This window comes from Perissodus microlepis, chromosome 17 (genome assembly GCF_051167445.1).
Source record: "Perissodus microlepis isolate ML-2025 ecotype Zambia chromosome 17, ASM5116744v1, whole genome shotgun sequence".
Taxonomy (NCBI): Eukaryota; Metazoa; Chordata; class Actinopteri; order Cichliformes; family Cichlidae; genus Perissodus; species Perissodus microlepis.
Window position 1 is genome coordinate 21351592 of NC_140477.1, and position 15915 is coordinate 21367506.

Genomic DNA, 15915 nt, shown 5'->3' on the forward strand with positions numbered 1-15915 from the left:
CTCTTTGTACCATTACGTTCACTCATCTCAGTCAACTAAATATTATGAACACTTAAACGTTTCCACTATGTTTTATGTACGCACGTTTATCGTCCATAAATATGTGCCATCAAGAGTTGCCTACTGTCGTAAATACCTTACCAGGCAACTCAGCAAGCATTGGCAGAACAGGTAAATTTGTTTCACAGCGTGGAAAACTAAAACGTAGTGCCGTTTTATTTCAATGCAGACGCAGGATAAATACTGTGTTAGCGAATAATACAATAAAATGTTACCTTTTAAAGCTATAAGCAAGTCTAAGTAACTATTTTAGCCGTGTACCTCCACTCACTCCTGCTCACTGAGGAGCGCCCCCTGTTGCGCTCCAGGGTGAAGTGCAGCCATTTTGAGTACAGTGGGACCGACAGGAAGTGGAATGGCTATCTTACAGATCGGCTGTGATAACAGCTCGATGCGGACCTGCCGGGCTTTAATTCCCTTTAACTGTGACCCTGATCGCTCTGAAGTTGATTCCAGTAGAGTCAACACAGAAGTGGGAGGCAGGTATGTTTCACTGGAAGATTTAGATTAGAGGAAGATTTTTTGGTAAATTTGTGGACTCTTCTCGAGCAGCCGGAGAGCAGTTGTTTGGAGTTAGCTTAGCTCAGACCACCCGCTTCGGTGCTGGCCCTATCACGGGTAAATCTCAGGTTAGCTTACACTACTGAATGCAGCTTTAAGGTTACCGTCTTCTTTCAATTTCTATGCATGCTTAATAATATTAATGGCTAAGATACGAGCTCTTCTCCAGCGTTTTCTCCTCGTAGTGCTAACATATGGTCGTTAACCCTCAGGTGAAGCTAATGAGCTGTTTTGAGTGAACTTGAGCGATTACAGACACGATAAGCTATATACTGAGCCCGCAGAGTGCACAGCATCAATTAGAGTCAGACTATGTTTTCAAAGCAGATTAAAGCTCTTTAATTTCTGTGTGTTGGAGGACAGTTCAATGCTAAAGACTTTGAGATTTCTGGAAATTGGTATTTACTGAAACAATAATGATTACTAACAAGTTATTTTCAGTAAGTTTCCGTGTTTTTTTTTATTGTTTATTTTTATACAGCTTATCTGTGGTTTTATGTCCCTGTAACTTGAAACCAACCATTACTGACAAGAGAGACGTTTTTGACCAAAACTGTGGTCTTGCTAACATTTCAGAGGTAAATAATCAAACCTTCATCACACGGGACTTCGCTGTCAGGCTGTTTGTGCTTAATGCTTTTTTCATTACAGTAACACACTGTTGTTACATTTATTAAGCTCTGAGCTCTGTAAAACGTGTAGCACTCTACAAACATTTGTCCAGGTTAAAGCTGATCGATCACAGCTGTGGGAACGTGGTTCCTATCGAGAGTGCTCCTTGGAACCTTTCTGCCGGTGCCACAGTTGCACAAGAGCAGGATGATTGAAGTGTGCACGACACAAGCAAAGAAAGGACATCAGATAACACCCGTGTGTTTGTACCGTGAAAACGCAGGCGCACTCAACTCACGTCGCGCCACATTTTGTCTGAGATCGAAACAAGTGATCTCCGAAACGTGGCATTTACAGTGGAATAGAGTTAAAAAATCAGTTTTAATCATGTTTGATGAGTTTAAAAACTTTCTAAAGTCAGAGGTTTGTGAGAAAATCGTACATATTAAAGCAGCACACATTTGACAAAGATTTTACAGTTTTTCTGCTCATAAATCTGATGTTATAGCCTTATACTTTTTCCTGGCAAATTCTCGCTGTACTCTGAGAATGACCACAGTTTTATGACTACACAACCTCTCTCTCCTCCTTAGTTTTGCCTGTATCAGCCCTGGCGTGTCTTCGTGTGTTTTAAAGTGCAGATTTAGATATTTTCCTCTGATGAAGCTGCTGTGTTTGCGTTCTTCATTCTGGATTTATCGGGGTGTCATTTTTGTTTTTCGGTGCCTCTGTTCAGACTCAGGGTTTCTTGTTAAGCGGCCTAGTGAATCACAAGGCTTAGGAGGAATGTCGCCTTGGGCCGACCGTACGCTCGGTGATAAAGGAGCTGTTGTTTTGCACTCTTGTTTTTTCTGCTGAGAAAGCTCTGCTGAGGGTTTTATTTCCTTTCCTGCCGCCTTCTCACCCAGAAAATAAGAAACGTCTGCAGCCGCCTTTATGAAAGTGGTGCTTGAATCTGCTGAGAGGATGCATCTGTGCCCGTGTGGCGATGTCGTCACCCTGCAGGCTCACATTTTATAGCTTTAGTAAAGTTTAGCTCCACATTGCCAGTATTTCCTGTTAAGGCCCTCAGACTGCAGAGGAGTGGCTCAGTGATCAGTGGGACAGCCACCGTGGGCACCACAGTCTAACGTCCACATCTTGGTTTTGTTAATTTTTCTAAAACCAGCTTTGATATCGGAGTCTGAAGAAACTACACCGGATAAAATCTGTGACAGAAACGTGCGCCGGTGCCGCCGACCTTTGACACCAGACTCCTCTTCCAGGATTCAAGGAGCTTTATTGTCATTTGCATCACATGTTAACATGAGGTGGAACGAAATTATGTACACACGGTCCCGGAGCTAAAAGAAACAAAATAATGAAGAAACAGATTTTTTTTTTTTTTAAAGTAATAAATAAGTAGTTGTTGTTATTTTTGTTTTTTTTAACAAACAGAATAACAAGTAATAAAACAATACGATAAATAAGTATTGCGACTCCTGAGTTAAAATAATTTCCTAATATGCTCATCCTTTTTTAAACACTCATGAACTATATTTGTGTTTTTTCTTTAGTCAGGAACTCTCCTGAGATGAAACTCTTTATTTTTGTAACGTTATCAAAGAGAACAAGAACAAACAGGATAAAATTAAAATCCGAGCACTCAGAGAAGAAACGCCAAGCTGCTACGTGCTTTATAGATGGAATTTTCTAATAAACACTTTAAGTGTTTTTAAAGGCTTTACCAAGGTGCAACACAGGAAAATCTGCAGCCTGGGAGAGCCTGGAGGAGGCCGCTGTGTCACCAGTGTAAAGATTTAGCGGTAAATGTGTCCTTATTGGTGTTTTTATAAAGACAGAAAATAAAATGGAATGGGCAATGAGGCTGCAGGAGGGTTTATAAGTCGGGAGTCCCGAGGTTCCATTTTATTTATTTTATTTTATTTATTTTATTTTCTGTTTTTATCACTGCATCCCTCACGGGGATTTCAAAGCTTCTGTTATAGAGAACAGGCATTGCTGCTTCTGGGGGGATCAGGTGGAATCTTCTTCCAGATGTGGCTGGCTTCTCTGTGCCTCAGCCACAGCTGTCACATTGTTTTCTATATAAAGTGAATTCTGCTGTGTATGAAATATTAATGGTGTTCATAAGAACTGTGCAGCAGCAGGTGTTTGTTTCAGTTTCACTGCAGAAGCAGAGCGACATTTTCTGCTTCTCCTTCCGGTTTTCCGTCACACTATAAAGTAGTGAGGTCAGCGTGTGAGTAAGCAGCGACAGGCTCATGATCTCACTGAGCGGCCTGTGAACCGTCAGACTAACGACACACTGTAGCTCACAGCTCTGTAAAGGAGTCTGTGAGGTTTTGATTTGAGCTTCCTCTTTCTGTACCATTCACTGTATCGATATCAGCAGCTGTGGTTTGTTATCTATCCTAGACAAAGAGGAAGTGAAGCAAGAGGAACTACAGTGTAAATCTTTCTGACGTATCCTTTGATTGGCGGCGGCAGCAGCGGCTGACCACTACTGACAGACAATCACGTCGTTCCACTGAGAGAAACTTTGACACTCTGATATTTAATGCTTTTCAGGGAGCGCTGCCCACGCTGCCTCTTGTTAACAGTCTCTGTTTTCTGTCACTAAAGTGAAGGAGGAGCAGCAGCCTACCTGGTCCCTTTAGCCCACACCTCTATAATGTCCCCACGGCTCCGCCCACACTGACCGTCTTCTCCCCGGCGTGCAGAAAGAGACGGCTAGTATGCAGCAGAACTGTCGCAGCTTTTCCACGAAGTGGCGCTGCTGAGAAACGATCAGTCGGGGCTGTACTGCCGGCGCCGCCATGGATGACTTCACTACAAGGACGTATGGCACGAGTGGCCTGGACAACAGACCGCTGTTTGGAGAGACGTCCGCTCGGGTATGATGTCAGCCATTACTGATGTTTCTGCAGGAGAGCGACTGGGCTGTGTATAAAGAGCAAAAGCTGCTGAGGACTACTTTCAGCAGCGGATTAATCTGAATATTTATTAACTGTTGCTTGTACTGAAGTAATTCATTAGAGTCCCTTTAGCTGAAAACGATCAGGTCTGATCAGCAGTGCGTAATCCTCAGGGTGATGCACTCATCTGATCTGTTTCTTGCAGGATCGAATCATCAACACGGCGGTGGGGGGATTTACGTCTGTGGTGGTTCTGGTAAGTTCCGCATCGTTCATACAGACCTAAAAAATGTCACCACACCTGCTCTGGCACACAGGAAGAAGCTGCTCCTGAGTGGGCGGAGGTGAAACCAGCCAGCCTAGCAGCTGCTGCTCTTCTCCTCTCACTGCAGTGTCTCAATCTTTTTTCTTTTTTTTTGTCCCTGAACACATCTGTCCATCAGCCAGAGACCTCTTTGATCTAAAACCCATGCTGCTGGTGTCCTGAGACAGAATTACAAAGCCTGACCTTGCCTGTCTGTCTGAAGCTCAGAGTAAGGAGTAGAATAAAGGAACTCAACCTTGGGATTATTTTCATAACTGTTAACGGCATCATTTAACATTTGTGCAGCTAAATTATCCACCAGGTAGCTGGATATCCTTACCAGCTAATGATTTGTCAATCACAAGCTGTGAACCAATGAGCATACCTCAGGTAACCCTCCTTTCAACCAAACCAAACCAAAATTCACCAGCTTTTATCTTTTCTTCAGTGTGCCTAAAAACGTGGGACTGAGCCAGTAAGTTTATCAGAAAAGTGTTTCCCGAGGGTCAGCGGCATCTCGCCCTGGAGCTATCGGCCATATTGAATGTGATATTAAAAACAGGTCGTGAGGGGAGAATGTTGTTCCCAGACCTGGTGTTGCTAGGTGAAATCGCAGCTGTCTATGGTTTCCTGTAGGCTGCACACGAGAGATCAGCATATCTGCAAACACTCACTGAGTGGAACGGCATTAAAACCCCAAAAAGTGGGGGGCAAACAGAAAATGGAACATTCACCTTCAAAGTAAAAGTTGCACATTTTGAAACATGAGCCCTGAGATGAAACCCTTACTTTGAAGGACAACGCTTTCAGTTTGTGTCGCATGACCAGAATGGACAAGTTCATGTCAGCTGACTGCAAAACGGTTGCACGACCAAAAGTGTTAGCAACCACAGCTATCAGAAGTCTTTACCATCTCTGGCTGCGACTGTCGCTTCATGCAGGTTGTGCTCAAAAGAACGTACAGAAGAGTGACGTATGTTCACTAGCATGTATTTTTATTCATGAGCATTTGTTTTGCAGGTGACTGTCATCTGTTCCTTTGTGTTTCCCACGATGCCGCCGCGGCCGCTGAACATCTTCTTCGCCGTGTGCATCCTGCTGACCTGCAGCTCCACGTTAGTGCTGGTAAACAAACATGGCCAAATGCTCACGCAAAGGTCGCCGGGTCACAGAAGGGAGCCTTTAAACGTCTGTTCTTTGTCTTGCAGATATTCTGGTACCGGCAGGGCAACCTGGAGCCCAAATTCAGGAATCTGATCTACTTCATGCTGGCGTCCATCGTGCTGCTGTGTATATGTGCCAACCTCTACTTCCATGACGTCAGGTAAAGGCAGGGCCAAGGAAGCGGGAACAAGGGAACACGTGGCCTTCATGAGCAGGACCAGCGTGAAGGAGTCACATGACCAAAATAATAACTGTTACATAAACTTGAACCTGGTGTGGAATCAGCACCAGTGGGAACTGTGCACAGAGACTTGACTCAGTGTGGGATGATGATGATGATGATGTACTGTAAGAGGCGACAAACTGCTGGAGCACAACACACAGTCGACTGTTTACACGCACGAAAAATCCACCTCTGATTCTCAGAGTCGCTTTAAATCTGATGTCTTTTACATTTATCTTTCCTTCACTCTCACATTTGATCTGCAGTTCTTTAAAGATATGAGTTTTGATCATTAAACTCCAACAAAACGCCATCAAAGGTCCCATTAACAGGACAGCAGGAGGCAGGAATGCAGGCTGGATGTCAGAGAGCTCCTTTACTCACCAGCTTCACTCTGTTTTTTCCCCACCCCACTCATATTTAAGGGGCCGACAACACCAGAGAGGAAGTGTCCAAAAACAAAACCTGTAGTTCCTCTAGTGGCCACTAGAGGCTGGCACCAGCAGTGAGTCGGTAGACTCCCTTGTTAAAACACAGAAATAAACATTTTTATCCTGATACACTGTTAAAACCTTTAACAGCTGCAGCAGAGATGAACCATGGTGGTGCCCAACAAACCTGAGACGTCACAATGGCCATGTCCATCTTTTATATACAGACTGTTGACATTATGAAGGCATAAACATGTTTTATCCTAAATCTACTTCCAAAGTGGACTCTTCAGAACAATTCAAACATAGAGAAGCTCACAAAGGGAACAAAGGACCAGGCCACTGTCATACCATAACCTCATCTTATCTGTTAGTCTGAGAATCTGCTAATTATGGATTATAGTATGCCATGCCACCACCACCCCTTCTCAGGAGAGAAAACGGAAGCGAATGGTGGTGTGTGGTCTGGTACCATTAATTAATATAAAAACCCATAGTGGTGCATTCAGGGGGCTTTCTGTCCTCAGCCCAAATTCAGATGTATTCTGCTGCTGTTACCTGCTCAGGTGAGAACCAGGTGGGCTTTTCCTTTAACCTGGATGCAGGCTGTGAGCATGGAGGGAAGCAGCTGTTCAGTACTGTAGACGTTAGCAGGCGGCTGTAGCAGCACATCGGAAATATGCAAACCTGTGTTTTCTCCGTCTGTCGGCTTCTGATAACCGTGTATGTAATTACTGTCCATATGTGGCTGAGAGGATTTTAAGTTGGATTTAAATGCCGAATTACAGCGACTGCCAATTCTTTGCACTAAGCATTTCTAAATCACACACTCTCTCTCTACCCTTTTTTTCTCTCAGGCCAGCTGTAGCACCAGTGGAAATGAATGAAAGCTTTGTAAATGGCTTTACCCATAAAGCTGTGTCACTGTTATTAATCTGGCTGTTTCAGATCCATTCAGTCCTCCTCAAGCATCCATTCCTCCTGCTGCTCCTGCTTTATGACCTGTTATTCATATAAGGTTTTCCAATTTTCCAAAAAACACCATCGAGGGTTTAAAAGCCTTCAGATCCTCTTTTTCAATAAAGTTTAAAATAAAAAAACAAAACAGGAGCGGGAGGTTATTTTCCATCTAAAGATAATAAACCTGAGTCTAACAGAAAGAATGAAGACAGAAAACTAACTAGTAGCGACGTTTGGTAGGTTGAACGATGATCAGGTAGAATCTGATCCGTCCACAGCACGAGGCAGCATTAGCAACCAGGGAACAATGGCAAGAAGAACCCTGGTGCTTAATTAGTTTGGAGTAAATCCTCCAACCGGCCTGTTTAAAGGGCCGGTTCGCCCAGAATTACCAAACCAGACTATAAACTGGATTCCTCATTAATCATGCAAGGCTGCTTTTGTTTACACCAACCGTAAGAAATCACTGCCTCTGTGGGCAACTCTGACTTCTGACCAGTTCAAGCAAAACTCACAAAAAACATCAAAACCAGCAGCACTCCCATCTCTGTGCCATCTGTTGGAATGAATGCTCTCTGAGGGACTATTTTCAGCTGCGGATAAATCCAGCGGGTGTTACAGGCGTTACCAGCTGTGAAACAATGGAAACAGAGCTGTGTGTTACAGAGGAACAGGATAAACATCTTTAGGGCAAATAAGCCCAGCCTTTCACAATAAAAGCCAACCTGACCACAGCTTCAGGATTATTTGTTTTTTTTACTTTAAAATTTCACATAACTTCCTGCTGAAAACAGCAGTTTACGATTTAAAGTCTTCAAAAATGAGCATAAATAAATAAAGGTGTACTTAAGTCATGAAAAAACAGGTGGAAAATGTGTAACATTGAACATTGAAATTGCTTTGAGTTCTGTTGATCATTGTCACCAGCCCGACAAAACAACTTCATGTAAAATGAAAAAGGATGATTTTTCAGATCCAAGGGTCCATTCACATTAAAGTGTCCAGGCTTTAGAGTCTCTTTGGCACTGCGGTCATTTCATTCAGGGACTCCAAAAATGTTCCGTTTAGTTTTAAAGTGCTTGCATCCGTTAAAGAGGAAACGGGAAGCAGGAGTATCACAGTCTGACATGCTGGGCCAAGCCCAAGGGTGGAGGTGTCGCCCTGAGCGACAGCTGCAGCGGGAAGTCCGACTCAGTCAGAGACTTCCTGGTTTTCCAAGATGGGATCTGATGAAAAACAGAAAGGAAGTGATGCTCAGGTGTGTGCGCTGAGAAATTCGTGCAGCAGTATGAATACTCTGATTACACACTTAGAGAGAAACTTCAGGCTATATTTTTCATGTTAAAGAATTCATGTTTCTTTAATTTATTTTTCTATTTTTAATCATCAGAATTTCCAAGTGCACCACAGGGGTAGAGGGCATCAGATTTGGAAGCCTGGGTATTTTCACCACCAGCCATACAGCTGGGCGGCGTGGACACTAAAGCACAACCTCATCATTTAAAAGACACGAAGGCTTAAAAACCCAATCAAACAGTTTGAATTTAAAGCAGCGCACGCAGCACACAGGGACTCGTCTCTGAGCAGTAAAGGAGATGCTGAGCCTCATGGGTCACGGTTGCCATAGTTTCACTGACAGGAGGCAGAGCATAGATTCGCAGTTACGGTCTACTTTAACTGTGTGTGCGTGTTACCTGTTAGTGTGCTACTGATGTTGGGAGGAGACACGATCAGCACGGCGCTCCCAGACGTTATCCCAGAATGCACCATTGGAGCCTCCACCGGGGGGGAACGCAGGCCCTGACACACACACAAACACACACACTGTTGTATTGTTCAGTCATCATTGTGTGCTCCCTCTGGGTACAAGGACAACACAGCTGACTTGGTTGTGTTGTGACCCCACCCTCCCCCCTTGTTTTTTATCACTGTACAAATATATTTATTTGTTTTGTTTAAGTTAAAATTCTTACATATTCTGGTCATAAAAAAGTTTTAATCCACAAAACTGGCTTCTATTATTTTGTCCACCCCTTTATTTCTCAACAAAAACAGAACGATACTAACGGAAGCTTTTCGAATTAAAAGCATGCAAACAACGTGTGAGGAAAAACAGAAGCTTTTACTTTGTCTGTGTCACTGAAGCCATTCGTCATTGGCTCCTGAGTTTCCGTGACGACACTCTCCGACCCCTCCAACAGACTTGCGGCATCGAGACGATCGTCCTGGCCCCGGGTCTCAGTCTCCACCACCAGCTGCTGCTGGCTGAGGGCTTCAGAGGAGGAGGAGGCGGGGTCAGAGGTGACAGTCTGGATGATGACGCCATCGCTGGAGCAGAGACTGTCGGCCTGGAGATGGAAAGCATGTGAAAAGATGCACACGCACACACACACACGTTTACCCTCAGCAGGGCAATAAACTGACCGACAGACTGTGGAGGATAATGTGTTCATGAGACGAGGGCGAGGAGCTCGTCGTCAGGGTAACGGTGCTGTTATTGGCTAAGCTCAATGGAAGGCCCTGATTGGGTGTCGTCTGGAGGTAGTAGGTTCCCGGGGTGCCGGTGGGCTGCAGGTGGAACGACTGCACAAAGAAAAGGTTTTAAATTCATTCATATTCATGTGTTTTATTGTGAAAGGCACTCGTGGTGCTTACCGGCAGGATCTCAAAGGTCTGCAGCGCTCCAGCATTCAGTGTGATGGTCTCGCTGTCGCTGGCTGCTGCCGCTGAATCTGACGCTAACACAGAAACACAAACAGAGCAACAGTCAGAGGTCTCGCTGTCAGGACAAGAACATCTTCAGCTGCAGGCAGCACACCTGTTACACGCTGTCCAACAGGTAAACCTCAGTCACCTTCTTCTCTGATTCATCAGCATAGTCTGGTTCTAATTCTTCTTCTTCTATGGTGGTTTAGTATCTCCATAAAAAAAAAAAAATAGTGTGGCCACAGCAGCAGCACACGCAGACGAAGTGAACATGTGGGTGGTGTAGTGCAGGCGTGCGAGGCTCACCCAGGTGTGTGATCTGCAGCGGGATCTGTAAGGGAATCTGCAGTGCAGCCACAGAGCTAGGGGCGGGGCTGGCTCCGCCGCTGTTCTCGTCTAATCGGGTGAGTCGGATCTGAAGGGAGGAGGAGGAGGAGGGGCTGCCCGGAACAGATGCCGACTGCGAGGAGGCCATGAGCTCCTGGAGGCCCTTCAGGAGGACTAGAGACGGAAACCACATCACAAGATTTAATTAATAGAAGAAGAGAATCAGAAACATGAGGAAATAAATGACGGTATTAATTTGTGTGTGTGTGTGTGTATCCATACCACTGAAGGGGATGTCCTTGTGATTGGCCACTTGTCTCTTGATGCTCCACCACTTTGATCGGAGCCACTGGGGTGATCGGACGCTGCTCCATCCGCCGGCGAGATCCTCCCACTTAATTTCATTCTCATCATCCACGTCAAGCTCTGATATCCTGAAACACGGCATCAAGCTTACACATGGTTTACTATGCTCTCTCACACACACGTGTGCACGCCCACACCGCCGTACCTGCGTACAAGATTCAAGTCATCTTCCTTCGTCCACTCAGTTCCTCCACTGTGCTTCCAGTTCAGGTAGTTCAGCCATTTAGACCGACACTGCTTTTCTGAGCGTGTGCGGACTCGATCAGCCACCGTCGCCCATGACACGCCTCCTGTGACCGCCGACCCCGGTGACACCCCTGCCATCTCGTATACGACCTCGGCAAGCCGTCGTTCCTCGTCCTCGCTCCATTTACCTGGTTTTTAAAAACAGAGCGAATTTCAAAATAAAATCAAGCATTTAAATATCTCTACAAGTACAAACGGCTGCAGTGCAGTACCTGTGTTGCACGTGTCCTTCATCAGCCGGCAGCGATCTTTCACAGAGGATGCACTGCGACCTAGTGCAGCACCGATAGTCGCCCAGTCGTTCCCGTGTTTCTCCCTCAACCTAAACGCATCACATATAAACACGGGTTAGTGTGAAATCCATTTTACACCGTCGTCAAGCGCTCGTTAAAAACAAAGTTGTACTTACGCCTTCAGCTTCTCGATCTCATCAGGAGTGTACCTAAGACACAAACCACTCCTTAAACAGAAACCAACAAACTTGCACTGCCTTTCTTACACCATCTTTTCTCTGTGCACTCACTTGCCGACATGGTTGCGGTTGTCGTACATCCGGAGGACTCGTCTGTAGACGGCGAACAGCGGCCTGTTCAATCCCAACGCCACGGAGCGGTAGAAGTCCTTCCTCTCCTCTTTGGACATCTCAAAGATGATCTCTGCCGGGTCCTCGATGCCGCGGCCCTGAGATCGTGGCCACAAGAACAGTTTAACGTCATCAGACGTCACAGAGGCAGAAATTATGTCAGGGACCAACCCCACGTACCTTCACGTACTGGTCGATGTTCCTCATGAGGATGTCGATCTCCTCTTTAGACCACATGCCCTGTTTCCACTTATGACCTGAAAGGGAAGAGACATGAAAACCTGTATTGTTTCTAATGAACAGCAGGGGGCGACTCGTCTGGACTCCAGCCATATGAAAGTCTTTCCTGAGGAGTTCATGGTCCCAGTCGCTGGTTTGAGTAAAAAATTATGTTTATTTTATACATTCTGGTTTCATTTAAAGTCAAAAAGGAGAAGAAAAATCAGCTTTTAACCAGACTTTTTTTTCCCCCTTTGTTAAGTTTGCTTTATTAGAACTTTTTATTGTGTACTTTGCTGCTGCTAACGGACTCCAACATCCATCGAGGCGGACTACGAGGTGTGCAGTAGGAGTCCTAAATAAACATCATGCTGTCTTCAACAGGACTCTAAACTAGAGTCTGACACCATGAAGTCATCAGGAAAGAGTTCACTGAGCGCATTTTCACACAGACTTCCATACAGTCTGACTTCTTTTGGGCTGTGCTGTTTTCTCTAAGCCTCTCAGTGAGCTGCATTCACTGTCTGCTACAGAGGTTCTGGCCTCGTTGGTACCTTTATTAGCCAGCGTGTCTTTGTCTTCTTTAGTTGTGAACCAGGCCTGACTGACAGGCGACACCTCTGTCTTCTGATTGGCTGAGAGGGAGTCTTCATCTTCCTGTAGGATCTGCAAACACAAAGTGATCAAAATGAAAACCTTTGTTCAGTCACACCCCGTTCTCTTACATTTAATCCATTTCATATAAATAAAGCTCCTTTTTGTTTTCCGTCACTTTGCTTTTATTAAAGCAGAAACAGCTCACTTTTAACTGGTGGCTCATCCTTACAGGAAATACACAGAGCAAACACAGAACGCTTCGAATAAGAAAAAAGGAGCCTGAGCACCACCTGAATCTGAGTGACGCTGTCCTCAGAGAGCTCGTCCGCCGTGGGCGTCATCGTCACCTCAAACGTCTCCGCCTGAGTGTCCGACACTGAGAAACGACACGGAAAATCGTTTACCCTCAAACCTTATCATCCAGCCAGAAACCCAAATAACTTCACATATCTGAAGCTTTATTTGTGCCATTTAATGCAGACATTAACAGCAAACACCATAAACCAGCATGAGGATGATGACGTCACCAGCAGGTACTTTCTGGCTAAGAAGACCAGGATCTGAACAATCTGAGTTACCTCACTTGTATTTTCTGTTATTTTTGCTGGATTTGAGTAAATTTAGAGTTTGAGTAAATGAAAACCCTCTGATCAGGATGCAGCTGCAGCAGCTGTTAGCAGGAACCGTGTGAGGTGATTTCAGTGTGACTCACTGTAGTCATGAACGGGGAACGGTCCAGAGCTCGTCTGACCTGGCAACGTGACGACGGAGAACTGAGGCGTGTCCGAGTTTTCCTGCTCGTCTGTGGAGAGTCGCAGCTTCTTCTGGAGTGGCTCAGAGTCCTCGTCTGCACACACACACACACACACACACACACACACACACAATTATTTCTATAGCCTTAATCTGACAAAAACATCATCGAAAGTTTTTGTTGTTATTTTTAGTTTCACTTTTATATTAATTGGGGTTTTTCTTACATATACGTTTTAAGAAGTGTCACATTTATTAGAAAAAACAACAATTTTTAAAAAAAAAATTGGGTAATTTCAAAACTTGGAAAATTATCAGGAGAAAAATTCATTTATGAGGAAAAAAAGACAAATTATCAGAAAAAATGACAAATTTACATGAATTTAAAAAATTCTAAAAAACTTAAAAACTGAAAAATATGAGGAAAACGCTCAAATTTGTAGGAAAAATGACAAGAAAACATCACAAATTTGAACCCTGGCTGTTCTGTTTCCACTCAGGTGCAGTGTAAGAGAAACAAACCCACAGGAGCAAAAAAAAAACAATAAATGTGACAATTAAAAAAACAAAAGTGTTTTAATTTAATCAAAATCACCACACAGATGTTAAAATTAAAAACCCCAAACCTACTTTAAGTGTACTGATTAGTTACTGATGGCTGATGGGTTTGTGTGTGTGTGTGTGTGTGGACCCACCAGAGGGAGGACAGTGCAATATGATGCTTCCATCACTGTCCTGAGTGAGCGTGACAGATTTGACGGTTTCTAAAGCGCTGGTGTCGTCGTCCTCTGCTGCTAAACTCATCCTGCAGCTGCAGAGAGACACAAAGAGGAACTCAGAGCGATTTCACAGCCACAGGTGTTCTCAGGTACTAATTTCTCTACGAACACACCAAATTATCACAATTTGGTGTGTTCGTAGTAGGCTGCAAAGCGGCTTGTAGGTTAGAGGCGCCCTATATAGGATTATTCTCTCTTTTTTCTCGATCAGCGTCTGCTATACTCAATGATATAATAGAAGAAGTGCTGAAGCAGCTTCTTTGGTATTTACAGGGTTCAACCGGCTGTTATTTTGGCATCAAACACCTCAGGCTCACCTCAATCAGTTAGAAACCTTCATAAGAAAAACTATTTACAGCAAAGATCTGCAAGGACTGGGACGGATTTCGACTCTGTGGGTGCCTGAAGATGGGAAAATCAAGATTTCTACACACTAGATCTGACTAATGACTAATCTCAGTCCTGATTAAGCTTGTTAATTATTTGCTTCTTTAAAAAAAATAGTAATAAAATGTCACTTTCCAAGTGAGTCATTTTTCTGTCCAACCATCAGGGTTTTTCTAGCTCCAAATGGGTCATTTGGGTGATTGATCACATAATTATATTTTATAAATATGTACATATATTATATACAGAAAAAAAAAAATCACACTAACTGCCTAAAACTCAAATTTCACTGACAGTGATAAAATAATAACAATAACAATAATAATAATAACGTGCATGGCACAGTTAGCACCCTCCTAATAAAAAGAAGCACAACACGGTAAATAAAACATCATTTATTAATTTTAGGTAAGGTATAGAAGTGTTGCTTTTGTAATTTTTCAGACATCGTATGATGCTGAGTTTGCAAAAATGAAAGTATCAAATGTTTTAGCAGATGTTTTTTATAATGAAAAAGAGCTGATAGGCAACCAAACTAAAAATCACAGTCAGAACTCCCTTCTGAAATCCGTCACTTTAAGCTAAGCGCCATCACTGTAACTCAGTTCCAGCAGTGTCACTGTAGATGTGTCATGCATGTGATCTTACACCGGTTTATGAAGACAATAAATACTGTAAACCATACAAGTTAACATGTGTTACTTTTATTGTGTACACGCCAAGCTCCTTTGAAAAACAGAAGGATTAAAAGAAAAATTGAATGCTGACAGACAGTTCTTTTCCCCAACAATAAAGTATAATACCATTTGTTATTATCAGATGCGGCCGGTAAATTCAGGGGAGTACCTATCATTTTTTACGTGATTTATAAAATGTAATAATTCTACCCTGCTCGCTGCCGCCCCCCACTGTTTTGAGGGGAAATATAACAAACAAAGAAAGGTAAATTATTTTAAAATATTCCGCATTTCTTTGACAGTGAGTGCACAGAATTTAAGTCTTTAATGTTTTCCTTCAATTTACGATCAATGATATGTTTACTGGCATTTAATTATAAAAACTCTATCAAATTTGGAGGTTTTTAAACGGAGTTTGGCGGACGCTGCTGTGCATCGTTATTTACACTGATGAAAAGATCGATTCTGCGCAGACTAACGCATCTTTAATGGTACGCTTACAAGAATATTAGAAAAGAGACCAGCGCTGTTCTAACACAGAAGCTGTAATGTGATACGAACAAAGACCGGCATTCCCAACACTCAGTGACGCTGACTCCATGCTAACCGTTAGCCTGCTGAAAGCTAAGCAGCTGAATGAAAGAAGAAAACTCTCCGGCGCCATGTTAGTCGACAAGCTGCAGCTTATGGCGTCTGTGCAGTTTGACACAGTTTTTGCGCTTTATTCTCGACTTTGGTGCAGTTTTTATGGCTCCGAGCTTTCTCCGCACCTCTCACTGGCTTCGACTACCAAACAGACGGTGAATTTTACTTTTGATTTGGCTACTTACTTCCTGTTTTTAGTCCGGGAACTTGCAAGTTACCAGGATGAAGGTAAGTGCCAGGATGGAGGCTCGGCTGCGCGAAGGCCAGCGGGTTGCCAGGTCCGTACAGTATCCGTAAATTGTTCATGCCTATGTTAATTATATTTCATGGTTTTTAATAAACGACATCTACGACTGAAGCGCCATAAAAAGGTAAAAAGGAAAACACATTTTTGTTT

The 15915-nt window shown here is 43.7% G+C and overlaps 2 protein-coding genes across 8 annotated transcripts; one reads left to right on the forward strand and one right to left on the reverse strand.

The window, feature by feature from the left end:
• Window positions 1-383: 383 nt before the first annotated feature.
• tmem243b (transmembrane protein 243, mitochondrial b) lies at window positions 384-7967 on the forward strand. 3 transcript variants are annotated; one of them, XM_084909217.1, is made up of 5 exons: window positions 384-543; window positions 3859-4130; window positions 4357-4407; window positions 5476-5580; window positions 5664-7967. In XM_084909217.1, the coding sequence occupies exons 2-5, from the start codon at window positions 4053-4055 to the stop codon at window positions 5781-5783; spliced, it is 354 nt and encodes a 117-aa protein (XP_084765343.1). In that variant the 5' UTR covers window positions 384-543; window positions 3859-4052; the 3' UTR covers window positions 5784-7967. The 3 variants fall into 3 exon arrangements, with proteins under 3 accessions (XP_084765343.1, XP_084765345.1, XP_084765344.1); XM_084909219.1 differs by having other exon boundaries at window positions 3957-4130; XM_084909218.1 differs by lacking the exon at window positions 384-543 and adding an exon at window positions 550-689.
• On the reverse strand, window positions 6478-15804 carry dmtf1 (cyclin D binding myb-like transcription factor 1). 5 transcript variants are annotated; one of them, XM_084909175.1, is made up of 17 exons: window positions 15704-15804; window positions 13726-13841; window positions 13029-13124; window positions 12568-12653; window positions 12235-12346; window positions 11642-11718; window positions 11402-11559; window positions 11288-11320; window positions 11091-11200; window positions 10778-11006; window positions 10549-10700; window positions 10246-10440; window positions 9889-9971; window positions 9658-9816; window positions 9360-9581; window positions 8928-9057; window positions 6478-8459 (listed from the first exon to the last, which is right to left on the reverse strand). In XM_084909175.1, the coding sequence occupies exons 2-17, from the start codon at window positions 13832-13834 to the stop codon at window positions 8425-8427; spliced, it is 1986 nt and encodes a 661-aa protein (XP_084765301.1). In that variant the 5' UTR covers window positions 13835-13841; window positions 15704-15804; the 3' UTR covers window positions 6478-8424. The 5 variants fall into 5 exon arrangements, with proteins under 5 accessions (XP_084765301.1, XP_084765302.1, XP_084765300.1 ...); XM_084909176.1 differs by having other exon boundaries at window positions 8928-9033; window positions 15704-15803; XM_084909174.1 differs by having other exon boundaries at window positions 8928-9033; window positions 12990-13124; window positions 15704-15803.
• Window positions 15805-15915: the final 111 nt, after the last annotated feature.

What these genes read in the sequence shown, in the direction of transcription:
- tmem243b (XM_084909217.1), top strand. Translation starts at nt 4,053, where the DNA reads ATGGATGACTTCACTACAAGGACGTATGGCACGAGTGGCCTGGACAAC. An exon ending in TTGGAGAGACGTCCGCTCGG is followed by an intron (nt 4,131 to 4,356) that starts GTATGATGTCAG and finishes TGTTTCTTGCAG; the next exon opens with GATCGAATCATCAACACGGC. An exon ending in GCAGCTCCACGTTAGTGCTG is followed by an intron (nt 5,581 to 5,663) that starts GTAAACAAACAT and finishes TTTGTCTTGCAG; the next exon opens with ATATTCTGGTACCGGCAGGG.
- dmtf1 (XM_084909172.1), bottom strand. Translation starts at nt 13,834, where the DNA reads ATGAGTTTAGCAGCAGAGGACGACGACACCAGCGCTTTAGAAACCGTC. An exon ending in AGACCTTTGAGATCCTGCCG is followed by an intron (nt 9,817 to 9,888) that starts GTAAGCACCACG and finishes TTCTTTGTGCAG; the next exon opens with TCGTTCCACCTGCAGCCCAC. An exon ending in CATCAGTAGCACACTAACAG is followed by an intron (nt 8,460 to 8,927) that starts GTAACACGCACA and finishes GTTTTTCATCAG; the next exon opens with ATCCCATCTTGGAAAACCAG.